Source organism: Paramisgurnus dabryanus, chromosome 3 (genome assembly GCF_030506205.2).
Source record: "Paramisgurnus dabryanus chromosome 3, PD_genome_1.1, whole genome shotgun sequence".
Taxonomy (NCBI): domain Eukaryota; kingdom Metazoa; phylum Chordata; class Actinopteri; order Cypriniformes; family Cobitidae; genus Paramisgurnus; species Paramisgurnus dabryanus.
In genome coordinates, this window is record NC_133339.1 from 8,600,899 (window position 1) to 8,628,442 (window position 27,544).

The 27,544-nt window shown below is 40.7% G+C and overlaps 2 protein-coding genes across 2 annotated transcripts in view; both read left to right on the forward strand.

Moving 5' to 3' along the window:
- Positions 1-14,913: 14,913 nt before the first annotated feature.
- Positions 14,914-21,760, forward strand: LOC135733876 (uncharacterized). Its single transcript, XM_073814094.1, has 10 exons — positions 14,914-14,992; positions 16,131-16,360; positions 16,468-16,568; positions 16,903-17,062; positions 17,277-17,357; positions 17,542-17,589; positions 17,871-17,996; positions 18,108-18,278; positions 21,493-21,635; positions 21,748-21,760. Exons 1-10 carry the CDS (start codon positions 14,914-14,916, stop codon positions 21,758-21,760), a joined length of 1,152 nt encoding a protein of 383 aa, XP_073670195.1.
- Positions 21,761-23,757: 1,997 nt separating this feature from the next.
- Positions 23,758-27,544, forward strand: part of LOC135733877 (G2/M phase-specific E3 ubiquitin-protein ligase) — a 35,097-nt gene continuing 31,310 nt past the window's right edge. The window contains exon 1 of the mRNA XM_065252656.2: positions 23,758-23,975. Within this exon, the coding sequence (XP_065108728.1) occupies positions 23,903-23,975 (73 nt within the window). The 5' untranslated portion in view covers positions 23,758-23,902. The remainder of the gene's footprint in view (positions 23,976-27,544) is intronic.

A 27,544-nucleotide genomic window follows, 5' to 3' on the forward strand; every position in this document is an offset into this window, starting at 1 on the left:
GGTTTATAAAGTTTTAATTGTTTTATGACTATTGATATGAAGGTTGAATGTAAATCTGGGCTTCTCTGTTTTATTTATTTAGTAATGGATTGTGTTTTCCCTTGCAGGGATGCACGGTTACCGTTTATTTGATATTTAATTTTCCTTTTAAAGTGTTGTTTCTTTAGGTTGACCATATAAGAACTAAGGTCACAATCAGAGAACAAACTGAATGATTTCTAGTTTATTTAAAGTGTTTATGTACTTCATTTGCAGTACCCACTGTTGCTAATATTGGTTTTTGTTTCCTTTTGTAGATTTCATTTTGACCCATCGGTGGCTGCGGGGTTGCCTTCACTGGTGGATGATGGTGTGGTGGTTTGGTCACTCTTATGTCTTTTTCTTTAGGTCTGCAGTGTGATTTGCTGTGAGTGGATTGCAGTGCGAGCACATTTGTCTAACACATTATCTTCACACGAATAGGTAACCTGTGGCCATCCGGGGGTCGCTCTATGTTTTATTTTGTTTTATTTCTTTTGATTTCTTTGTGGGTATCTGCATTGGAGATTTGCGTTACATCCTATTGTCTCTATTTGTTTGAATAAAAATGTTGTTGAGTTAAAACTTCACCACTGCCTTGTGCCTGGTCATTTACCACCTTTTATGGGGTACCTGTAGGTTACACATGTTTGTTAAAACTAGTTATATTTCCCATTTAAATTATGGCCTAGTCCTTAAGCTAATACCTGTCTGGAAAATTACCCCTGAGTGTTGAAATCGGAACCACTGAATTTGTGGACGCAAAATTAAATGGAAAGGAAACTGCCTGCTGAATATTTTAGAATGTATTTTTAAACAGACTGAATATTTTGGAAGTGAAATCTTAAAAGTGAATATGGACTATTGGAGTTTTTCATACGGAAAATGTGTTTAAAATGTTTTAAAGTTAAATGTTCACAGCTTAAATATACAACCATGTTGAATTTCAGCCCTTAAAATGCAAGCCCTAAAAATACAATGCTTTAAAATGCAAACAAAGTTTATACAATGCAACAAAAAATTTAAGTAGTACAATTCAACAGGCAAGTTTAATTTCAAAACTTATGTCATTGTTTTACTTCCATACATAAACCACTGTATAGAATTCACAATTTCAAATGTATGTGGGTTAGTGTGGTCAGGTTCCTGGTTTGTTGTGTTTGTGTCTCTGCCCTCCCTTATAGATTACTTTTAATAAATGAACACGTTAAAGTATGTTCACAGTTTTGATTCATTTTTAACATTCTACAACAGGGCTATTCAAATCTTACCCTGGAGGGGCGAGCGCTGCATAGTTTAGCTCCAACCCTAATCAAACTTTGATTGCCACACCTGTGATTGTCTAGTGATCATGAAGACCTTGGCCGTTTCTCAATATGCGTTTTTGTAGTGTTGGGCGATTTCGAATGAGGCTTCGAAACATTTATGAATCTTTTGTTTTGAATCATTGGTTTGGAGCTTGTTTCAAACTAGCCAAAGTCACGTGATTTTAGCAAACGAGGCTTCATTACGTCATAGCTGTTTTGAAACGTTTCGAAAATCCGACGATGCACCACTAGGGGGAGTTGATCACAAATGACCAGTGTAGGTGAACTCGGGTCAGTTTTATTGTAAAAGTTTATAAAACATTCATCCTTCTGACTAATAACGATACCTTTTGTCTACTTTTTGTTTATAGACAGATTTAATGACAAAAATGTGCATAATTAAAAAGGGAGTTTGTTTTAATTATTTGTTTGCAATAAATAAAACTAAAAACACAGAATACATTTTAATTATGTCTTAATTAAATTAAATAATTATTTTTTCCTAAAAACATATTTTTAGAACAATCTTGCTACTATTTTATAAAAAGTGTAAAATGTTTGGACATATCTTGCTGCTTTTACACTATTTTGACCAGCAGGTGTCGCCAGCGTGTATGGTGTTTCGAACGCTTCGAAAAACTGAATCAAATTGTGAAGCAATTGGTTAAATTGATTCGAAGCTTTGAAAAGGTTTGTTTCTCCCATCACTACGTTCTTGTCTTTACTTGTGTTCTTGTGGACTTGTAAAACGTCATCAGTCACGGCCCAAGTACTGTTCCAAATCAAAGTTCGCATCAAGCCAAGTTCACATAACATCTCCGGATGTGTTCTTGATCTGCCCATTTTATCGAGGATGCATCAGGGGTGCGTTCCACTCCAGTTTTAGACACGCACTCGTAAACTTCCCTAAACACTTCCCCTCGGGGAATCCCTGTCACTATTTTGAAGTGCGTTCCACTTTGTCAAGTGGACGAGGGAAGTTTGTATGGACAGACCCTCGCTCCCTCGATTTTGACAGAGGGAGCGAGTCTACTTCATATGTACACTTCAGGCAGCTCCATATCCCACAATGCATCACGATTGTGACGTCACTTCAGCAACTCGCGCTTTGCACATGGAGGGGGTGGTCTCCACTTTCCATGTGATCAAGGGCTTAGGGCGATCCATTTGAACCCACTTCAAGTGTTTCAGCAGTAGTGGGCACTCGTACAACGTAAGCAATGACGTACATCCGAGTGAACGAGACTGAGGGAAGTTAGCGAGGGAAGGTCATAAAAAAACGAACTGGAACGCAGGGCAGGAGGTGACTTGTGCGGACTTCTGAGAGCCAAGTTTCCCAGAATGCATTTCGCGTTAACGGCAATGAATTCGAAATATTCGAAATATTACTCTTTCTGTGTCATAAAATGTAGTTTGCAAGTCCTTCTGAAATTTGCCACGATCTCAGTGCAGCTGCTCTGCCCTCCGGTGTCTGATATGGTCATGGATAAAATATTCCCTTTGGATGTATATCTAACTGGCATTTTTTGTCTCATCATTTTTTTCATATGAAGTGTTATTTGTTATCCTTTTAACTGATGGTATGGTAACTGATTACGTTTCATAACTTAAATCACATATATTTTTATATAATCTTAACACTGTATTAAATTACTGCGCTTTACTTTAACTGGGTGTTTTTCTTGTGTTTATTTAATGTTTTACAAATCGTATATTATAGTTTAGTTTAGTAGTATACAAATAAATGGTTTTATAATAAAATAAATAAATGTGTTTTATATCATACTCCAGTTTGTAATAAATACATTAAGCTAATCAGCGTATTCACGTGTTGCCTTAACCACATATTAGGGTTTTTGCATTTGATATATTTCGTTAAAAATACATTAAACTAAGAATAGCCAGGACTGCACGTATTTGTTAGGGTGAATGACGACCTCAAGTACTCTGCTGTTCCATCTGCAATATAACCGGACTCGCATGCATCCTCCTGTCCTCGAGAGTTCGTTCTTCCAAGTCTAAACTTGCAAGTCCGAACTACAAAGGACGCAATTCCGAACTTGGCGTACTTGGTATTGAGAAACGGCTCTTGATTAGCTTGCTCAGGTGTGTTTGATCAGGGTTGGAGCTAAACTATGCAGTGCTCGGCCCTCCAGGGTAAGATTTGAATAGCCCTGTTCTACAATGTGATACAGAAATAGTTATGAATGTGTAGGGGGGGTCTAAGGGCCTTTTTACATCTGGTCACTTCATGTGTTTTCTCTGATCGGATCTGATTTGTTAAAACTGTTCCATTTACATTCAGCCACATAAATGCGTCTTGGCTAAATGGATATTAATTCGCTCTTCTTCTATTCCTGCACAAAATGCAAATACACTATTCATTACTCTGCCTTAAGAAACTTATGATGACGGGCCAGGGACGCGCATCTGCTTGCTCAGTACAAGCTGGAGCCTGCAGTATGAGCAGCGGGTGAGTGAGAAGGTGTAATGATTGCCAGGACCATGACAGGGGAAAAACACTTAAAACGTTTTCTCAATGTATTATGTCTTTTTTTTGTCATTGGGCTATTTTATTTAAGAGTAAATGCTGACATGTGGCTACATGGACCAGATATATTTACACATGTCCAGTTTCCTCTGAAATGCGTCCCAGACCACCTCCTGAAGTGGTTTGAGCAATCGGATTTAAATCTGTCTTAAAAACGTTTTGGAGGGCATTTATACCTGGACTTTTGACAGTCGGATAGCAATTTGATCAGAGAAAATGCATGAAGTGACCAGGTGTAAAAAGTCCCTAAATGTTTGACCAATAGTATTGATTTCTTTCCAGAAACAGAATACAGCAAAGTCTCATGAAACTCCAAAACAATGGATCACATCATTACCAGAACACAGCAGAATCTCATGAACTGAATCTCTCATGAATAGGCTACACAACAGAAAATGGGTAAAGAGGTGGGACGGGGGTGAAGCTGAGGTGTCTGGTTGCTGAAACCACGCCCACCTAGCTCGATTCTAGTGACCGCAGTGGCTGTTCACCTCTCACTCAAGTGGCCACGCTCTTAATTATGCAGAACTTAAAAGCTTAATATAATTTAAACGGAGTTAGAAAAAAATTCACCCCCCTCACAGTTGTCATGAAGGGCAAACTTAGCTATACAGACCAAAAACACTTTTTGTACCAGGCTGTAAACATTATTTTCTACTGTAAAGTTGGCCATTTTAACATGGGGGTATAAGGGAATTGACTCCCTTTCGGAGTCTCTAGCGGCCAGTCGATGAATTGCAGTTTAAGTCACTTCATATTGGCTTCATCAGAGAGATTACGTATGTAACCTACGTTCCCTGAAGGAAGGGAACGGAGATGTCACGTTGTGACCGACGAATTGGGAACTCGCTTAGAGGGACCAATCTGCTTCGATAACTACTAAAACGTCAATGAACTTGGCATTGAGATATTTGCATAATGCTGGCGCCGCCCCGCCAGGTGCGTATATGGAAATTAGCTTCATTTTCGCTGAGAAAGCCGGAAAGTGTGACCGGCCGTAAACAGCAGAGAGCAGCCCTGTGGCAACGGGACCTGACGTCTCCGTTCCCTTCCTTCAGGGAACGTGGGTTACATACGTAACCGAGACATTTCCTTTCAGTCGGTCACTACGACGTCACGTCGTGACCGATGAATTGGGAATCCCTACCTAAACGCCACTGAGGGCTGACTTCTTCCAGTGTCTGCGTAAAGCCCTCCGGTTCCACTTAAGGAGAAGGACAATTAGGTTTTAAGGCAGAAGGCCGGGCACTAGATGTTCCTTTAACCCCACAGTAGTGCCAGCAACTGGGAAGCGCCCTATCTGAGCGGGATAGGAACGCTACGGAAGCCACCGCCCCGTTAAAGTGACACCATGTAATTTTTCAACCTTCATAATAAATTTTCAAGACCCTTGTGATAGTAGATTGACTTTAAATAGGTTGAATGACATGTCTACCATAGCCTGACGGGGTCTGTATCGCTTTACTCGTACTTTAAAACTTAGGGTTTCTGGTAGTAACCAGAGCACAAAAAAATACAAAATTCGACTGCTTTACGGCATACGTCACTTCCTCCACACAATTTTTTATAATGAATTTTGCTGGAGGCTACTTAAGGAATGTAGAGAGCAACTTCTTTTATGTGACTCTGTGGCACCGTGTTAGTGTCACGGACCTATGACACGGGCGACCCGGGTTCGATTGCCCTTTAAGGCAAATTTTTTTATAAACTCACGATCTTGATTCATACATAAATGTGATCTTCTTTATAAATGACGGCGATTATCTTGCATATAGTTCCCTGTATTCAGGTGCTGCATTCACGTGTTCATGTTTTTACCTTTCTTTTACTGTCTGTATTTACATTACAATCCAGGATGCTATAGCAGTCAAACTTGCTCAAACTCACACAGTGTAAAACCAAACCCTATTCATTCACCAATCAGATCCGAGCGTTTCTCTCTTCTCTCTTCCTCATTTGCTGGGTTCCGCTGTCACTCACGTGACGTATTACAAAGCGGCAGACCTAAACACATCGGTTTATTTGGATTTGGAGCGACAATTTTCACACAAAAGAGAGGAAATACGAGCGCCATTGCGGAAAATCCTGGTGGCGAGGGAGAGAGAGATGATGCAACAATATGTGTTTCGAAAAAGGCAAGGAAATAGTTCTGGTTGTTTCTCAATTAGAAGGCTGCAGCCTCCGGAGGTCAAATATGCAGGCTGCATACGTCATCAAGCCTGGTTTATTAAGGTAAACTGAGCATTACATTTGCAAGTCGTAAGCATACTGCAAAAATTTACGATTAACTAAGTATAACAGTCAACTTTATAATTGTTAATATTCTGAAATAAGACAGTCTTGATGACGTATACAGCTTAGAAATACGACATCCGGAGGCTGCAACCTTCAGATTGAGAAATGGCTTCTGCCACGAGTTCCTCATCAGAAAGTTGTAACATGACTGCGTTTCTCCCTGATGCCTCAAAATGTCGATCGTTTAGCGTTTTAAAGGTTTAGTTTAGTTTTAAGGTTGGCCTGTTCTTTTCCTTTGCGACAGTGCTGCGGCACTTGTGGCCTCTAGGGGCGCTAGGCGTGAAAAATACATGTCTAGCGCCCCCGTAGTAGCCAAAAAGTTCCACGGTGTGCCTTTAAGGGCTGATGGTGGGCGAAAGTCAACCGTAGTTGAGGTAAAAAGACAGCCGTGGCTGTGTAAGCAAAGCAGTGCTCTGCTGAGGGAAACGTGGGCTAGTAGGATTAACCCCACAGAAAAATACTCACAAAGGAACCCGGTGGGACGCAATGTGGATGCCCGAGCCAAACACATAGGTTCGCGAGGATGCAGGTAGTGAAAAGCTGACAGCGGATGCTCCGCAACATCAGGCTGCCAGGGCAGCGGAGGAAGGACAAATCAAACCATTACGCATTTTTGTCTTAATGGCCTTCCATACTGACACTTATTGTTAAGCACCAGTCGGGGGCTGCAAGCCGATGTGCGAGTCTGTTCTCCATGCTCCCCCTGATGAGAAAAGAACACGAGAGGAGACAGGCTCGATACGAACACTGTAAAATCTAATGAATGTATAGATGTCGCCCAACCAGCAGCTCTGCAGATCTGTTAGCGAGGAACCACGAGCGAGAGCCCAAGATGAGGCAACACCCCTAGTGGAGTGCACTCTCAAATTAAATGGACAAGGAATGCCCTGCAGATTATAAGCAAGGGTGATAGTATAAACTATCCAATGAGACATCCTCTGCTAGTGACAGCTTTCCCTCTCTGCTGACCATCGTAACAAACAAAGAGCTGATCTAAGGTCCTGAGGCTTTCAGCCTTCGAGCACCTCTTAAAAACCTAATAACTAAATCGTGCTGGCCGACCGATCTGCCGTTTATTAGAGAGTGATGTGCAGATGTGGCGGCGATATCAACTTAAATGGTGGAGGGTGACAGCCTACGCTCCAACCGGTGTTGAAGGTATGAAAGCACCATATTAATGGGGCATTATCGGGGGTCCTCGCGTTACGAAGAGCACCAGATGACGAACAAGTTATTTAAGCGTTTACGCATGTCTAGTAGACGGCGCTCGCGCTGCAGTGATGGTGTTAGATACCGTTGCGATAAATCACCTAAACCTACCGCGCGCTCAGCGACCAACGTGGAGATACCACAGGTCGGGGCGCGGGTGCCAACGTGCAAGGGAATCTGTCAGGGAGGGGCTGTCGAGAGGGGCATCAGTTCTGGAACCAATTCCTGGTCGTCCAGTAAGGCGACCAGTAGAAGGCTCTCCTCGTCCTGCATGACTTCACACAGAGTCTGTGCGATTAAGCTCACTGGAGCCCTTTTCACACAGACATTCCGTAAAATACACGGGAAAGGCATCCGGGATTTTTCCGGGATCCTTATATTTTTTATTCATTCACACTGCCATGATTACTCGGCATCTGATGGTCCCGGAAAGACACGTGACCTATTGAAAGTCCCGCCTTCTCTTCTACGCAGCGTCTGAAGTTTGCATATTATATATTATTTCTCTCTCCAAGAACCACTCGCGTGCATTGTTGTTTATGATACGATTATAAAGGAGCGCGTGACGCGCCGTTCTAATGCTGGTGAATGATCTCAGCTTCAGAGTGGATATTTGACGAGCTCCCTGATCTCTGCTTTAATACAGTTTTCAGACATTTCTCATCGTGATTGTTTATATGCATTTAAAACCCGCATTTTGAGGAGCTGAACGATATATTTTGTTGGGATGACGCGCGGGTATTTTTGTTTATTATAGCTCAAATGAGCACGTGACGCGATATTCTTTTATGCTGCTGAATGATCTCCGTTTCAACGCAGTAAGTAACGAGCCAACTTACCTGATATCTGCTTCAGTCCAGTTTGCTGACATTTCTCATCGTGAATGTTGTAAATCCCTCATTTTAAAGAGTTGAACCAACTTGCAACTTCATGTTGCCATGACACGCGTGTCCACACTACGGCACGTGCGTCATTGTTTATGCGTCTCATTTATCATTTCCTGATAACTGCATCAATATAGTTTGCAACATTTCTCGTGGTGAATGTTTATATGCATGTTATCTCTCGTTTTAAAGAGCTGAACCATAACTTTAGTTGTGATGACGCGCGCGTCCTCACTACGACACGCCCATTACGCCATTCTTTCGGCTTCTTGTTCACACAGAGGGTTATCCATGTATCTGACTAGGTCCTCTTTCCGGCAACGATCCCAGAAGATTAACGGGACGAGTTTGTGTTCACACAGACGCTTATCTGGCAATTTTACGGGTATTTTCTGGGACCAAAGGTCTGTGTGAATGGGGTTTGGAGGGAATGCGTATTTGCGCATCCCCGCGGCCAGCTGTGTGCCAACGCATCCACGGCGAGGCTGCCCTCGGTTAGTGAATAAAATAGGCGACAATGGGTATCGTCCGGTGACGCAAACAGATCTATCTGCGCACGACCAAACTTCTTCCAAATTAGCTGAAGCGTCTGGGGGTGGAGTTGCCTTTCGCCGGTGCGCGCAGCTCGGGAAAGCGCGTCTGCCGCTGTATTGAGCGAACCCGGAATGTGAATGGCACGAAGGGACCTCAGATGCTTCTGACTCCAAAGGAGGAGATGACGAGCGAAATGCGACAGGTGACAAGAGCGCAAAACCGCCTTGGCGGTTGATAAACGCAACAGTCGCAATGTTGTCGGTGCCGACTGATACATCCTTCCCTCGCATCTCCGTAGCGGAGCGTACGAGTCCCAGATATACAGCCCACAGCTCGCGGCAGTTGGGGTGCTATGCACACCCCTGAGACTGCAAGCCCGTCATACGTTGCTGCTCACCCTGTGCTGGGGGCATCGTATGTGCTACAGAATGCCAGGAGACCTGTTTCAGGGGCATATCTTGCCCTCAGAAATGCTGGGTCTGACCACGGGGTGAAATGGAAACGACACGCAGGTGTAATGGTTACACGGTGTATGCCGGTGCGCCACGCTCTCCTCGGGACTCGATCGAAAAGCCAATGCTGAAGCGGTCTCATATGGATCAGCCCGAGCGGTGTCACAGCCGCAGCTGCTGCCATATGCCCCAGGAGCTTCTGAAATTGTTTCAGAGGGACCGCGTTCTTCCCTCGAAATGAACCAAGGCAAGTCAGAATTGACTGGATGCGCGCTTCTGTTAAACACGCCGATAAATCGATCGAGTCTAGTTCCACATCGAGAAAAAAGATCCTCTGCACGGGGCAAAGTTTGCTCTTTTCCCAGTTGACCTGAAGAAAGCGTCTGCCGAAAACGAGCTATTATAAGCCGACGTAAATATAAGCAGAATGCGAACACCGCTCTCTCTGGGGCTTTAATGCCGTCTCTAACACTTTCATGGAGACACGGGGAGAGAGAGACAGCTCGAAAGGTGGTACTTTGTATTGATATGCCCTCCCCACAAACGCAGAGTGAAGAAACGGCCTGTGGCGAGAGGAGATGGACACAGGAAGTACACGTCTATAGGTCTAAGGCTGCAAATCGATCTGAACATTGAAATACGGGCTTCGGTGTTATCATCCTGAAGGATCTCATCTGGAGAGCCGGTGCGTAAATCAAATCGGTCGTAATCCACCGCGTATTTTGGGTACTATGAGATAAAGGCTGGAAAAACCCTATCATCATCTCGGTAAGAGGGACCGGCTCGAACGTCCTTCGCCAGCAGGACATCGACTTTTGCATGCAGTACATGTGCATCGTACGTTTCCCTGTAGTGAAACGAATGCCCGAGAATTTGGGGTTGTGCTGGTAAATTGTATTTCGTGACCGAGGCGGATCGTGCGTAAAACCCAACGAGACGGGCTGGGAACTGAAGCCAAGCACCCAGGGATCGTACAAAGAGAATTAACCGAAGTACCCGCGGTGGGGCAGCCGAGCGGGGCAGGTGTGACTGCCGGTGCATGTGCCTTGCGAGCACAAACATCTACAGTGTGCGTGTGTGTGTGACACTGACCTGAGCCCACTGAGGGTGACGGTCGTCTGGTCTCCTGAGCGGAGAGCGCAGACTCCGATGGTGATGGTCGTCTGGTCTCCTGCGCGGAGAGCGCAGACTCAGGTGAGGGTGATGGTCGTCTGGTCTCCTGAGTGGAGAGCGCAGACTCCGATGGTGATGGTCGTCTGGTCTCCTGCGCGGAGAGAGCAGACTCCGGTGAGGGTGATGGTCGTCTGGTCTCCTGAGCGGAGAGCGCAGACTCCGATGGTGATGGTCGTCTGGTCTCCTGCGCGGAGAGCGCAGACTCCGGTGAGGGTGATGGTCGTCTGGTCTCCTGCGCGGAGAGCGCAGACTCCGGTGAGGGTGATGGTCGTCTGGTCTTCTGCGCGGAGAGCGCAGACTACGGTGAGGGTCGTCTGGTCTCCTGAGCGGAGAGCGCAGACTCCGGAAAACACCCGCTGGCGATAGAGGAGGAGGAGGGTGAGCTGGTGTGTGCCCGCTCACGGCTCTCTCGATCCTCAGGAGACCTGGAGAGGGAAGAGGAATGCACTCTTATGTGTGGTTATGTGGGTACCGGCTGGACAGCCGGTGGAACAACAATGTAACCAAGGATTTTTCCACCCGACCCCGCTTGGACCTGCAACGGGGCCATGGCAGCGAGGGAGGTGAGGGGTGAAGGCTGAACGGCCGTAGACGGCCGCAATTCCATGTTTGAGTCAGCTCTTCGTGCCGACGGGAAAGAAAGGCACAGGAGGTGAGGACTGAGAGGCCCAAGCAGCTCAGATGTACCAATCATGCAGACGGGCTGGTTCGGGAAGAGGGGGGTTAACCCCTCCAACCCTACCGGTTCCACCGCTCGAGCGGGCACGGCCACCATCTCCGGGGGAAGTCCGCCTCGGAGGGAAAAGGGGGGCACCCCTCTGATGCTGCTGAAGTGGCGGGACCAGAATGAGGTCCAATGGATTCGGCAGAAATCGTAGAACACGACTCAGCGGTCTCAACCAGAGCCTCAAACGACTGAGGACGAGAAGGCTGGGAGGTGGAGGACGCATCCCCCGACCTACTCAGCATAGTGATGCGAAGAGCGTCTTGCGAGCGCTAGGCAGCCGTACCACGACGGCGTTCAGCACTGCAAAGGCACGGACATCGTTCCCATAGAAACGACAGTCGTCTCCTCAATCCAAGAGGGTTATGCTCTCACAGAGAGAACAAAAACTCTCCACGAACGCAGCCTCGGAGTGCTCGATGCCCAAGCACGAAGACAGCGCTCGTGACCGTCTCTGAAGCCCTCATACTTCTCGCATCCAAGATCGCACGGATGAAAAGCTATCCTGAAAAGGACGCTGATCTCCGAATATACGAGAGAGTGGTTGTCTTTAACCACTTACCTGTCACTCCACCCTTTATAGTGGGGGGTGAAAAGTTGATGTGCAGGTTCAAATAAATATAGCTTTGGCATTTTTTGGTCTAAAAGACTAATCTTGGTCTTGTTTTAAAGAAGACAATGTAAGGTTTTTCACTGATGTTTCTGGAGGTTTAAATTTATTATAATAATTAAAAATAATGCAATAACATATTAATTTGATAAATAAAATTATAAAAATGAAAATGTTTCACAAAAGTAATAATGTAAACATGAGGCCATATGTCTCAAGCAGTTGTGATCCAAATTTTAAGTTAAAATCACAAAAAATTAGGTTTGTGTAACACTTTTAGTGGTTTTACCAACAACGGCCACTAGATGTCAACGGTTTGCTGCATTCTCTTGTCACAGATTGATAAAATACTGTCACTGCATTATTATAACTGCTAAAACGTTTTGAAATATAAAAACTACATTCTTGGAGCTTTCCAATGATATATAGTTTGTCAACATTTTTGAAGATTTATAGTATGATATTAGAATTATGAATATATAAAATTAATATGCATTCCTATGGGGGGTGGGGTCATGTAACTAAAAACTGTCACTACATTATTTCTATCATCAGATGACCTTGAAATATAAAAACTACATTCTGAGAGCTTTCCAGTGATATATAGTTTATCAAGATTTTTTAGGTTTAGAGTAGGGGTTTAGTGTTAGACATATGTAAAAACAAATTGGGCCTACATGTTGGCCTGTGACCTTTTAGAAATTGACTCTCACTACGTCATTTCTTTCCCAAAATTTTGATGAAATATGAAAACTACACTCTAAGAGCTTTCCAAAGATATATAGTTTGACAAGATTTTTTAGGTTTAGAACAGGGTATTAGTGATATACATTTGTAAAAACAAATTGGGTCCACCTGTGGCCCGTGACGTTTTAGAAACTGACTCTCACTACGTCATAGTTTTCCAAAAATTGTGATGAAATATGAAAACTACACTCTTAGAGCTTTCCAAAGATATATAGTTTGTTAAGATTTTTAGGTTTAGGATAGCGTATTAGTGTTATAAATATGTAAAAACAATGTGGGCCCGCTTGAGGGCCTGTGACCTTTTAGAAAATGACTCACACTATGTCAATATTTTCCCAAAATGATGATGACAAATGAAAACTACACTCTTAGAGCTTTCCATTGATATACAGTTTGTCATGATTGGATAAGAATTCATATGCAAAACACTGAAGTAATTGTAGGCATCCCACCAGTGGGACAATGTCATTTAGCAGGACATAAATGTTTTGAAGCACACTCTCTTCATAAAGTAATCAATTACTCTCCCTACATAATTTATTTTATAAAACACTGCTGAAATATGTATTCTAGAGGCTTAGACCTTTCCAAAAATATATAGTTTGTCATGATTCAATAAACATTTACATCCAAAATATTGAAGTAAACCTAGGTGTTCCTCTACAGGAACAGTGACAGTTAAGTGGTTGACACAGAGTTCTCACGTATCACTCTTTAGGGAAATCACTCTTTAGGTGCTCAGCTGATGATGCGCACAGGGAAAGGCAACGCACACACTAAACTCAGAACAAAAAAGATGCAGAGCAGTGGAATACTGCAAGCGTCTGCTGTGTTAGTACTGCTTGTCAATCAACTTCAGCAACCGTTCCCAGAAGAGCAAATAGCTTCTCAGTAGCCGATAATTCCGGCTTTTGAAGTGAAAAAAGCTAATTTCCATATTTGCACCTGCTGCTTATATACGCACCTGGCGGGGCGGCGCCAGCATTATGCAAATATCTCAATGCCAAGTTCATTGGCGTTTTAGTAGTTATCGAAGCAGATTGGTCCCTCTAAGCGAGTTCCCAATTCGTCGGTCACGACGTGACGTCGTAGTGACCGACTGAAAGGGAACATTACTGAAGTGCATCTTGAGACATGAGAGTGGCATGAATTTTTTTCTGGGAGTTTTAGTTTAAGTCTTAAACTTAATTGTCTCAAGACTTAAAAACGCTGTCTGGGAAACCACCCTTTAGTTTTCAGTTTTTCACATTGTAAATATGCAAGATTTTGTGGTAACATTTGTTTTTTATGCAATATTGATATGATTTAATTCCAGCTGTAACCTTAACAGTATGAACAGAATAAATGAATTTGTTCATTTCTTTGTTATGGACAGAGACAAGGATCTACATTTACATTACATGAATGAGATATATGCATGTGTTCAGCGATTTAATCATTAAATTCCACTCTGTTCTTCATATAAAGTTATTGTATGACTGTAATAGTTTAAACAGTTTTTGCAATACATTCATTTGACTCTACTTTGTTTGCATGTTCTATATGGTTCAGGCTTATGGCAGGGGTGGGGTCAGGTGCTCAAACATGTCTTTTAAGCTATAAATATAAAAAAAATAATTTCTACATTTGCAAATGTAGCAATGAAGCACACTGCTATGGAGGACCACAAGAGTCTTGCAAAATGTAATAAAGAACTTCAATATTTAATAACTACCTGGACAATAAAAATAGAAATTAATACATTTGTTTAAAAATTCATTTATTAATCTATAAATAAATAGACAAAGTTACAAAAAAAATCATTATGTAACATTTTATTAGGCAATAAAAAGTGAGATTATAAAAATAATGTAGAAATGAAATATTAATACATTAATAAATAGTTCAAATTAATATAACAATTTACAAAAACAACATAAAACACTCAATAAGTTCATCATTTTAAATTGCATTTACAAATTCTTAATTAAATAATGGAATTTCAAAATGTATTTCAAAAAGCGATTTAAAAAGAGAAATAAATAACTGGATTTATAAATTGAACTACAAATACAGGTTTAAATTAGGCATTTAAAAGGGCATTTCCGTTTAACATTTCTGTTTTCATTTTCCCGATGGTTCTCCTTATTCTTTTCGCTACTCGATTTGCTTTTCGTTTTAGCTTCTCTATTTAGCTTTTCCGTGACTCTTTGGGTCCTTGCAAATGGTCAAATGAGAAATGCAAATTAACTATGGCCAGGTGGATGTAACAAGCTCGCTTATTGGTTAGAGGAATTGGCTAGCGTAGTCCTTGAATTCTGGCGCCAGAAAGATCGATGTAAGTTAGTCGTGTTACGTTAATCGATCTCTCTCAAAATGTCTAACGTTAACACCGAAATATCAAAAATTTTAAGAGACATTGCTAGTGAAATGGAGCGCCGATCCACAGACGGTGTTGCACAAGGATCATCAACTTCAACACCCACCTTGTCAAGACACCCTGTTGATGGTAAGTTTATGCTAGCCACCATACGATACACAAGCATGGGGTTTTCAAATTGCGGTTTAAGATGAGTTTAAAATGTGCAGTATTGCGGGTCTTGCATGACAGGTTTGAGAATAACTGCTTTACATGTGCAGGACATGTGCACGTTAACTCCCGCATGTGCGACCTGCAAATTCTAACATTAATTGTTATTTCATGTTGAAAGACTCGTTTAGATTGCGAGCCCACACGTGTGCAGCGGCGGATTTAGAGACACCCCTGTCTGTCGGTCCGTCTATCTATCTGTCTGTCGGTCCGTCTATCTGTCTGTCGGTCCGTCTATCGATCTGTCCGTCCGTCTATCCGTCCGTCCGTCCGTCCGTCCGTCCGTCCGTCTGTCTGTCTGTCTGTCTGTCTGTCTATCTATCTATCTATCTATCTATCTATCTATCTATCTATCTATCTATCATAATGTGTATATATATATTAGTTTGATAAAATATTGTGTGTGTATATATATATATATATATATATATATATATATATATGTATATATATATATATATATATTAGTTTAATAAAGTAATGTATTTTACCAGCAACAAATCAATTGCAACCTAACTATAGTGATTGTATTTACAAGTTGCTGAGCGAAGATAATTGATTGCGTTGTTAAGTAGTATTACATTTTGTTGGATTATATGTCTTTCGTGTCTGTAGATATAACTAAATTAATGTTTTGGAGAGATGACTACCATGGTGGAATGCCAAAGTCTATTTTCCATCACAGTTTTTAAAGATCTAAGAACCATGCTATCAATTTAGATGAATATCAGTAAAGAATTATTTTGTTTTTCAGCTGAAGTTTGCAGAATCTTTGCACCATATGCTGGCAGGACTTCAGGTAGCCACTGTACAACTGCAAAACGTCGATCAAGCTACACAAGATCCTACTTTTGTCTGGACAGCATTGATCAAATCATGGTACCAACAAAAGTAGAAAAAGAAAAACTATATGCAGCTGGCCTTGGGGAGAAAAAACTTACATTTTTTGGTATGTTGTTAAAGGACGTAATGTTGATAGTCTCAGTGATTACTGAATATTCAAATTTTAACAATCAAACAAAATTTAAAAGTGTTTATTTCTTCTTTTATTTTACAGGTGATGAAAACAGTGCAGAGGAATTCAAATGTCACATTTTGACAGCTTACCCAAAACTGAATAGCTGTGGTGGCTTTGAGCTTTTAAGATTGTCTGGTATGACCAGGAGCAAAAAACTTTCTGTGATGCCTTGCCCGAACACAGGGTATACCATCAAATCTATCAAGGACCACAACAAGAGTGCCATAATCTATATACGTCCAATGCAAAAGGACATTGATACAACTCCTGTAAGTTCTAATGACACTGCTGATATTTTGTACACCAAAGTAGTACTGGTTATAGTATTGCTATGATTGTTAAAGTGATTAAAGTACTAGTATTATCTGAACAATAGGTGGAACCAGAGTCAGTTGTGTCTGGGCCCAAGGAAAGATGTCTGATTTGTGAAGAAGATATTTTTTTCTGTGAACTCAAAGATCATGTCAAAAGCTGCAGGTATGCACAGGACCCCCACATGTGCAGTTTAAAATCTTGTACTATTATCAGTGTACAGTCATTTCATTTGCGTTATGTTGTCGGCATAAGCAAAGTCTGTCTTGGGAAAATTCAGATATAATCTTAATTTTCTGTTGTATTTCTGTTCTTGTATTTTCTTTTAACCCTTTCTTTTAAATATATCAGTTGAGATGGTCAGCCGAATGATAATTATATGATTAGTCATAGTTTCTTACATAATCTTAACATTTAGAAAGAAATGCAGTTATTTTACTATGTGCCTGTTATTAATCTACATGGATTACCTATGTTTGACTCTGGATATTCATTCAAGGTCTGCAAGTGAGATCAGTAAAGCATCAACAAGCAATTATCCTTCAGATGGTCAGGAATTTCCCAACACTACTGATCGAGCTGAAGTGGACATAGATCAATCATCCACAGATTCTGAAATAGTACAGTTTATTGATTTAACAGAAGGCGAGCCAATGCAGGTAAACAGCATTACACTTTACAGATTAGGATTAGCTCATGAAATTTGTCACAAAAACATCATGTGCTTTTTCCTGGGAAACATAATTTTTATTAAGTTATATTTTGAATTCTAAAAGTGATACTACACTTTTGCTTCCACTGACACAAGAGTCACATTGCTCAATGTTTCTCAAATTCTGTTTAATAAAATGTCCATCTGTTTATTACTGTCAGGAGTCCTTAGATGAATGGCGATCCTTACGTTGTCAGCAGGATCAAGAGTACCAGGAGTCTTTGCTTGCAGATCAAGAAAAGGTATGTCATACAAATTTGATGTGGGTTTAAGTGAGGACATTATTATGTTTCTTCTTTTTTTTATATGACACCTCTTCACCAAGTTAGTACCAGCAGGTTTTTAATGTTGTTTGATTATACACTTCATTGCATAATCTGGATAATGGAAATAATTGTCTTGATTTTGTTTTAATGTTTGTCAAAGCATAATATGCAGAAGCATTCTTTGGAAAATGAAGAAAGACGTAGAAAGGTATGATCTGTTGTAAATTATGTATATGTTCTCAAAATATTTTTAATGCTCAAGTGTATTTCAGACTCTGAAGTGTGGTCTACATTGTCAGTAAACTGAATATGGTTGGAACTTTGGACAAGACAATCGAAGATATCACATTAGTTGCTACAGACATGTTTTACGTTTTTTTTTTTTACATTTTAGACTTAATCGAGATCATGGTAGCAAGGTCAACATATAATTGCAAATTTAGCAGCTCTCATCTATTTTTATTTTTTATTACAATTCTATTTTTATAGGCTATACATGAGAGACAGTTGAGAATGGCTGATGTTCCTGAGCCAGCTGATGGTGTTCCACTCAGATTTAAGTACCCCAGTGGCATTACAAGAACAAGAAAATTTGTTCTGTCTGAATCCATTCAGGTTTGTCCACTACTTTCTGATTGTGATTACATGGATTGCGGTATTACTGTGCAGTGTTTTTAGGTTTAAAAATTAGTATTAAATAGATTTCCTTTTACATTTGTTATGTAGATATTATTTGATTTTGTCGGAGAAGATGATGATGCTACAGAGTATTTTCACATTCAAGATGCTCTGTCAGTAACAACTCTTAAAAGCAACATGACTGGAACACTTTTGGGGAACAATATCAATGGTTCAAGAACACTTTACATCCACTGGATTCAAATTGATGATTTGGAGGTGAGAGCCATGATTTGCAGCCTAGAAAAAAGTCAACAAACTAATGTTAATGGTAATATTGATTAGTATTTCTTTAAGTTAATATCAATACACAAATAAGTAATGGGTGTGATTTGCAATAGTACTTGCTGGTAGTAATTTTATTAGCTGTTCTCACATAATACCTAAACAAGCATCTATTACTGTCATTTTTTCTATCATTTTTAGAGAATAGTTAACTGTACTCTTAGACATTATGCCCGACTCACCTTAATAATTATGTAGTACCATATTGTCCCAAATATAAGATGACCCCCACCCCCCTTTAAAGTGTACCTTTTGGAAAAAGGCTTTTTTTAATACCAACTCGTCTTTTTCTTATGAAAATGCTTTCATTTGAAATACTTTTTATAAGTCCAAGGGGACCAGTGTGGTTCCCAACATTTATTAAACCCTTTTAATGGAATATAGTTCCATTTATCACATGCAGTTTATCTGGATTTAATAACAATTAGCCTAGGCTGTCGATCTCATTGAGAAAAAAACACATTGTTAAAACACATTGTTAAAACACATAATAAAACACTGTTTTATTAACAGTACACTCTTAAAACGAATGTGTTAAATTAACACATCTTGTGTCTAGTTAAGGACAACACACCAAGTGTGTTGTCCTTAATTTAACAAATCTCTGTGTTATTTTTAGAACAACACACTTTGTGTTGTTTTAACACATCTTGTGTTGTCCCTTTTATTTATATGAACTCTAAATCAGCACGAAATGACACATAATGTGTTAAATAGTTTAACACAAAGCAATGTGTTAAAATTAACACATCCAGGGTGTGTTAATTTTAACACATTGCTTTGTGTTAAACTATTTAACACATTATGTGTTAATTTTAACACATTAAAGGCGGAGTCCACGATGTTTGAAAGCCAGTGTTGATATTTGAAATCGCCTAAACAAACACGCCCCTACCCCAATAGAATCTGGACATTCCGTTGATAGACCCGCCCCACACATACGCAACCCGGCATTTGATTTGATTTGATTGGCTATAAGTGTGTTTTGGTAGTCGGCCCGTCTCCTTTTCCAAACCGTTTTTCAAACATCGTGGACTCCGCCTTTAAGGGGCGGTTTCCCGGACAGGGATTAGACTAGTCCTAGACTTAAACACTTTTAAGAGCTCTCCAAACGGAAAACAACTTGCACTTACATATCTTAAAATACATCAGTGCCCTTTGTTTTACCTCAAAATGCACACAGGTAATGTTTATAGTAAGGCATGTTTGTTAAAACTAGTTATATTTCCTAATTCAACTAAGGCCTAGTCCTGGATTAAGCTAATCCTGGTCCGTGAAACCGCCCCTATGTGTCATTTCGTGCTGATTTAGAGTTCATATAAATAAAAGGGACAACACAAGATGTGTTAAAACAACACAAAGTGTGTTGTTCTAAAAATAACACAGAGATGTGTTAAATTAAGGACAACACACTTGGTGTGTTGTCCTTAACTAGACACAAGATGTGTTAATTTAACACATTCGTTTTAAGAGTGTAGAAGACTGCCTTATTGTAAACAGAGTTTATCAAGAAGCTTCAGTCCAGGTGAACTTGTTTGTGTATTTGGCACCACTTACTGCATTTTTGCAGGTGTACAGTATGATAGATATTTAATTGTCTATAGCAGGGGTTCCCAACTCAAGTCATTGGGGTCCCCTCTCCCAGAAGTTTTAGATGTTTCTTTATATAAAACACCTGATTCCACTACTCAGGCTCTTTATAGAATGTTTGAAACGTTTCCTTAATTAATACACTAAGGTCGCAGTCATATCATACCAAACCGAGCCTGATTCTCCCTACTCCCCCAAAAGCACGCACTCACACTGTGACTGTACTTTGACAGATCCGAGCCCAGGCACGCTATCGTCATTAGGATGTGATTGTTTTGAAGAAAAGCGCTCTTAACAATAGAACCCATCGTGATGTCAAGTCTGTCTTTGTTTTTTTATTCTGGGGGGTTTGGTGCGCGATGACACACTGCCATCTCACATGCCATATTGTTTAATTGATCAGTCACGTATGCAGCTTAGACATTCATGTAACCCTGCTGCTTACATCAGAAGGTTTTTACAAAGGCAAATAAAGCTGAGTGGTCGTGTAATTGACATCTCTCCTTTTGAACAACGCTGGCGCGATTTGTGATCACACTGCGCGTTCTGCGCCTGAGCCCAAGTGAACCGTGCTCTAGCCCAGTGTTGCCCAATCCTGGTCATCGAGGGCCCCCTTCCAGAAAGTTTTAGATGCCTTCTTATTTAACACACCTGATTTAACTAATCAGCTTGTTAGGGAGACATGTTTACCATTTTGGAAGGAGGCTGATAAGTTGAATCAGGTGTTTTAAATAAGGAGACATCTAAAACATTCTGGGAGGAGGGCCTCGTGGACCAGGAATGGGAAGCACTGTGCCCACCTCTGCAAGCTGGCCAGGGCGCGATGATCACACTAGTCAAACGAACCAAGATTTGGGGGTCAAACATGCTCCACAGTTTGGTTGGAATAATGTGAGTGCGCCCTAACAAGCTGATGAACTAAATCTGGTGTTTAATATATGGAGACATCTTAAAGGCGCTCTAAGGGAATCTGTGTGAAGTTACTTTTTGTTGATGTTTGAACTGTTTTCAAACAAACGGAGCGTAGCTACCCCCCCCCCTTCCGTGCTTTCATGAACGTGCCCAACCCCCACCCCCAAATCCTTCTTGTCGTTTATTGGCTGGAACACTTAATAATCGTTTCTGGTGGTAGGTTTGGCTACTTTGTTTTTATTGCAGTTTGTGGAGCCTGGGCTGTCTACAGAGATCGCGTTTTTTTACAGTTTGATCAGCGGACACCCAGCAAGCAGATAGTGAGGAGATGTTTGCTGTATGTAACAAAAAATTTTTTATGGTCTAAAACGCGTGAATTTGCTTAGAGCACCTTTAAATACTCTGGGAAGGGTGCCATGTAGGACTGGATTGGGAAACACTAGTCTAAAGCTAGAATGTAAGATACCATTGTTTATTGAAAGGCATTTCCAAAATAAAAAGTTGTCTTATATTCGGGACAATATGGTAGTTAATTCTACCAGAGTAAATAACTTTATACCAACATACGCTTACTCGAATAATGTAATGTAACTTTCGGTTTTGGAAAATTAGGTACGCCAATACTCTTGTTTTTAATTTATTGCAGTTTGTCCCAGCACTTGATTCCAACAATCAAGCTGAATCTCCCAGTGTCAGCAACCAGTTCTTTCCAATGCCAGCAACTTCTTTTTCTTTGCCATCATCACCTACTTTTTTACCAGAGACGGACAGCTCATTCTTTCATGAAGGGTATGTTGTTTTGCAAATGTTTTTAGTAACATATCTTTTAAAGATTATTCCTCCGTTATAATATCCCCTGTTTTTTGTCTTGACACACAGTGTACATAAAACTTATTTAAAGGAACCGTATGTAAGAAATGTATATTAATTAATCATAATATGGCCCTGATATGTCACCAGACATTAAGAAATCATTTTCATCAAATACTTATATCACTCACAACAGTGGTCTGGCCAGGATATTGTCATTTAAAAAGTGGCGTTGCAGCCCTCAACTGATGTTTATGTTGTCATTTTGTATATTGGCCACCAGTTGTGTGATTGCAGTACCAGTTTTGGCCACAAGTTTTGTGATTGCAATACCAGTTTTGGCCACAATCCTACATACTGTTCCTTTAAAATAAAACTTCTACATGGTGGTATTAACTGATGTTAAATAAACTGGTCCTCATTAAGCTCTGTTGAAATATGATTTTCCATTAACTAAAGCTAACCTTGGACTTTTCATGAGATTTGCTGACAGTTGCAAATAGCAGTCATTTTACCTCTTGTTTTTTTCATTACTGTACAGGGCTGACCTTAAAACCATCTTGAACAGACTTGGGGAAAAGATTGATTCGTGCCCGGCCAGCAATCACATAAACATATGCAGGGACTACACTGGCAACGTCCATAACCAGTGTTGGGAACGTTACTTAAAAAAAGTAATTAGTTATAGTTACTCACTACTTGTTCCAAAAAGTAACTGAGTTAGTAACTGAATTACTCTATAATAAAAGTAACTCGTTACCAGGGAAAGTAACTATTTGCGTTACGGTTAAAAAAAAGTTGCTATATGTCAAAGAATTTGTATTTTTTTAGCAGTTTTCACATGTCAGTTGAAATGAGTAGAACAGACAGGTGTTCATACATAACTTTCCATATTTATTGCACGTCAACAGACAGCAAGAGTTTTATCCTATACTTCAAGTATTATCTTTGTAAGAAAAGTAAACAGTTACACCATATAAAGTGCATTTAACTTCAGCAAACTAAATTAAATAAAACTCTCTCAACCTGAGACAACTGGTCAAGAAAACAACCTGTACTTCCAAGTGTTTTGTTCACAAAAAGTTAACTTTTAAACAACAAAAAGTGTGTTTGCTCTGTAGTCGTATTCTTAATTAAATAAATCAAACTCCCAATGTCAGACAACTGGTCTGGTAGACATTCTGTACTTCAGGTATTTTCTTCAAAAGTAAACAGTTAAATAATATAAAGTGTGTTTGCAATAACTGTAGCAAATTAAATAAATCAAACTGAGATAAATAGTCTGGAAGACATAGGCTGCTGTATTTCGTTTTCTTCATTAAAAAAGTAAACAGTTTAACAATATGATTCATTAAATTAGAGTTGCTTACAACGGATGTCGACAAAGTCTTCGCTCCCGGACATAATGTACACATTACATGCACGTTCTTGCTTTGACCACAATGAATATGAAGTAGTGCTTATATCTCCACCTTGAAAATGCCAACTTTTCATCGGATTGCTCCTCCTGACTCGCCATCTCTTCTGCTGCCGCGAATCTCTGTTTAGCTGTTGCGTGTGTGTGGGTAAATTCCAAATGCCGTTTGTCCGCCCTTGAAGGGCACTTCGTGAAGGGGATGTAAAATCCAAATAAACAGAAAAAGACGCTGTATTTTATCACCAAGTGTATTTTAATTAGCCACACTATCAGACAACATTGCGCAACTTTATTTTAGAGTTTATACATCAAGAGATTTGATCTTCGAAGGGAATAGGGCATAGTGATCATCACTTTCGATTGGAATTCGCCCTGTGTGTGTGTCGCCGTATAACAACACTGGCTCTGATTGGCTACCATGAAACACATTACTCTGCCTTAGCCAATCATAATCGCTTATCTCGTTATTAACCTACCTCCTCACTAGCTGTGTGAGCCAGGGTTGCGTTTGGATCACACAGGTTAAGTCAGTGCATAGTAACGCACCGCATTTAACGTCCGGTAACGTTAACGGCGTTGTAACGGCGGGAAAAGTAATTAATTAGATTAGCCCGTTACTGAAAAATGAACGTCGTTACGTAACGCCGTTCTTTTAAACGGCGTTATTCCAAACACTGTCCATAACATACTAAAGAGTACAGTTAAGGCCTTTAAGCGGCGAAAGTTTAATCCTGAGGCCAGATTGGATGTCATTTTTGTTGACAGTGAACAAATATCCGAAGGTTCAGTAGATGGTGGTGGACCCACTCGGGAGTATTTAAGATTGCTTATGAAAGCCATTCATCAGTCCAGCATATTTGAAGGACCAGAGACAGATAAGACACTGGCTCTCGATAGTCAAGGTATGTTCTACATCAGTGGTGACCAACCCTGTTCCTGGAGATCTACCCTCCTGCATATTTTAGTTCCAACCCAGCTTCAACACACCTGACTCTAATTTTTAGGGAGCCCTAAATGCCTGATTGCCAGGTTCAGGTGTGTTTGACTGGGGTTGGAGCTGAACTCTGCAGGACAGTAGATCTCCAGGAACGGATTTGTCACCACTGATCTACATTGTGTATTATCTTCATGTGATTATATTGTTGTTGAACAGTAAAGTTCTTTTGCAGGTAAGGAAAACCTAATACAAACTTGACATACCACCCTAAAGGTGGTTTAAAGGTCCTGTTTTTCCTGTGTTTTTGAAGCTTTGACTGTGTTTATGGTGCACAATATAACGTGTTCATGTTTCATGTATGTAAAAATGCAGTATTTTTCACACAGTTACTCATCTCTATTAGGTGTGGGTGATAAATCGCCTGCGATTCTTATGTGTATCTCATCAGTAAAGCCGGTTTCATGATTGGTAGTAAATCACCATCACCTGCTTTCAGATGGAGCAGCATTTACTACACTGAGCTGTATTTCACAGAGAAGCTCAGCAAAATCGTGTTCTCTGTGTAGTAAATGCCGCTCCATCTGAAAGCAGGTGATGGTGATTTACTACCAATCATGAAACCGGCTTTACTGATGAGATATGCATAAGAATCGCAGGCGATTTATAGACCACCCCTAATCTCTACACCCTTGTCTTCACTGTCCTAAAAACGGGCTGATGTCTTCCTTGTTCTATGAATTCCCTCCTTCAGAAATGCGTATTGAGTTCTGATTGTGTAGCTAGTTTAGTGTGTGATTCAGCAGCAGCTTAGTTTAGCTGGCAACTGGCATAGTCCTGTGGGCAGAGGTTAATCAAAAACTCTTATATTGACGTCATTCACTTATTGGGAAGTAGAGGGCTGAATTCCAAACCAGCCGTTCTCTGTAGTCCTTAAAAAGCGAATTCTGTTAAATAAAATGTATCGCTTGTCATTGAACTTTGAGCTCTATAATTTTGCAGGTATTATTTATGTTTTAAAAATGCGATCACGAAAAACATGATTTTTAAATTGTTTAAAAAAAATGTAACAAAATGCCATTAACACAGTCCTATACGTAGGAGTAGATATTTACTGGGAAGATTCCTTGTATTTCTCAGCACATTAAGCATTGAATGTTTTGTCATGAAAATAAACATTATTACAGTGCATTGAAAATGCGCTGTACTGTTCTTACTGGGCTTTTTATTATTATTATTATTATTATTAGTGGTGCTTGCATTTATGCAAAGCATCACTATTACTATTCCTCAGGGATATTATTAGTGGTGCTTGCATTTATGCAAAGCATCACTATTACTATTCCTCAAAGATATTATTATGTTGGCTTTGAAAAAGCCAATATATTGTTATTATGTTGGCTTTGAAAAAGCCAATATATTGTTATTGCTATTAAACTTATTATTAGTGGTGCTTGCATTTATGCAAGGCATCACTATTATTATTGCTCATACTTATTATATTTTATTCTTATATCTGGACACTTTTTTCGGCGCGTAACTCGTCCCGCACGCTTTGTCGTAGACCCATGAAAGAGGGCTCAAATCGACCGGCTTATTGAGGAGAGGTGTGCTATATCTTTTATAAGGGATCGGGTGCAGGATTTTCGAAAGGGGGGCGAAAAATCACCCGAAAAATCCCATTGACTTTACATGGCGCCCAACTTTGACGAGTCATAGCTCCGCTCGAGGATATTGTAGAAACATGTGGGTTACAACATTTGAAGAGGGTGGTAGGGTCTGTAAGAACATACATCACATTGGGGTGTAAGTTGTACCCCTGGGGTGTAAGGGGCACCCTTAAATTCCCCATTGACTTATAATGGGGCAGGAAACATGCCCATATAAGGGAATAAAAAAGTTCCAGATGGGATATCTTTGCTTTACATTGTCGTAGAGACAAGAGGGTGGGCTCATTTTACTCAGACATCCAATCAGTCTATCAGTATAGTCCCAAATGTATTAAGCCACGCCCCTAGCAACCACTTTTGAGCACCCTAGCAACATAAAATTCAAACAGTTATATCTCAGCATCCGAACATCGTAGAGATACGGGGGTTGGACTGTTTGACTCGTGACTCAGATTGTAATCATTATGGGATGCCAATTTTTTCCCTAGCAACCAAATACAGTACCCTAGCAACAGAGTAAACAAAGGCTTATATCTCCGCCTCAGAACATCGTAGAGACATGGGGGTTGGACCGTTTGACTCGTGACTTGGAGTGTAATCATTATGGGATGCCAATTTTTTTCCCTATCAACCAAATACAGTACCCTAGCAACAGAGTAAACAAAGCCTTATATCTCCGCATCAGAACATCGTAGAGACACGGGGGTTGGACCGTTTGACTCGTAACTCGGAGTGTAATCACTATGGGATGCCAATTTTTTCCATAGCAACCAAATACAGTACCCTAGCAACCAAATAAACAAAGCCTTATATCTCCGCATCAGAACATCGTAGAGACACGGGGGTTGGACCGTTTTACTTGTGACTCGGAGTGTAACAACTGGTCACATCATTGGCCACTCCCAAGCCACGCCCCTAGCAACCAAATTTTAGTACCCTAGCAACCGAATAAACAAAGCCTTATATCTCCGCATCACAATATCGTAGAGACACGGGGGTTGGACCGTTTGACTCGTGTCTCGGCGTGTAATCACTATGGGATGCCAATTTTTTCCCTAGCAACCAAATACAGTAGCCTAGCAACAGAGTAAACAAAGCCTTATATCTTCGCATCAGAACATCGTAGAGACACGGGAGTTGGATCGTTTTACTTTTGGCTTGGAGTATAATCATATATGTTCCCCAGAATTTTGCCACGGCAAGCACCACTCACATTTTCTTCAGGAAATGTACCTATCTAGTTATTATTCTTTTTCTCCCCCCAAAATTTCGGCAACTAACTCGTCCTAGGGCTTTCAAGCTACATGCACCAAATTTTCCACAGACCTTCAGACTGGTCTGACTTAGTGTGCTATATCTTTTCTAACTGATGGGACCTTCCGAATTCCTAAACGGGGGTCTCGAACACCCCAAAATTTCCATTGACTTAACATTGAGACAAACTTTGACGGGTCATAGCTGTGAGTGAGAAACTTGTAGAAACTTGTGACTTACCACATTTAAGGTGGCTGACAGGCTCTGTAAGAACATACATCACAATGGGGTGTAAGCTATACCCCTGGGGTGTAAGAGGCCCCCAAAATTTCCCATTGACTTATAATGGGGCAGGAAACATGCCCATATAAAGGAATAAAAGCGTCCCAGATGGAATATCTACACTTTAGAGTGTCGTAGAGACATGGGGGTTGGACCGTTTTACTTGTGGCTTGAAGGTTGATCATTATGGGATGCCAATTTTCTCCCTAGCAACCAAACTTAGTACCCTAGCAACGGAATAAACAAAGCCTTATATCTCCGCTTCAGAACATCATAGAGACACGGGGGTTGGACCGTTTTACCTGTGGCTTGAAGGTTGATCATTATGGGA

Bases quoted from the DNA above. Each gene is read 5' to 3' on its own strand.
- LOC135733876 (XM_073814094.1), top strand. From the start codon at position 14,914: ATGGAGCGCCGATCCACAGACGGTGTTGCACAAGGATCATCAACTTCA. The intron at 17,358-17,541 runs GTATGTCATACA...TGTTTGTCAAAG, and splicing joins TGCTTGCAGATCAAGAAAAG to CATAATATGCAGAAGCATTC. The intron at 17,997-18,107 runs GTTTGTCCACTA...TTTGTTATGTAG, and splicing joins TTCTGTCTGAATCCATTCAG to ATATTATTTGATTTTGTCGG.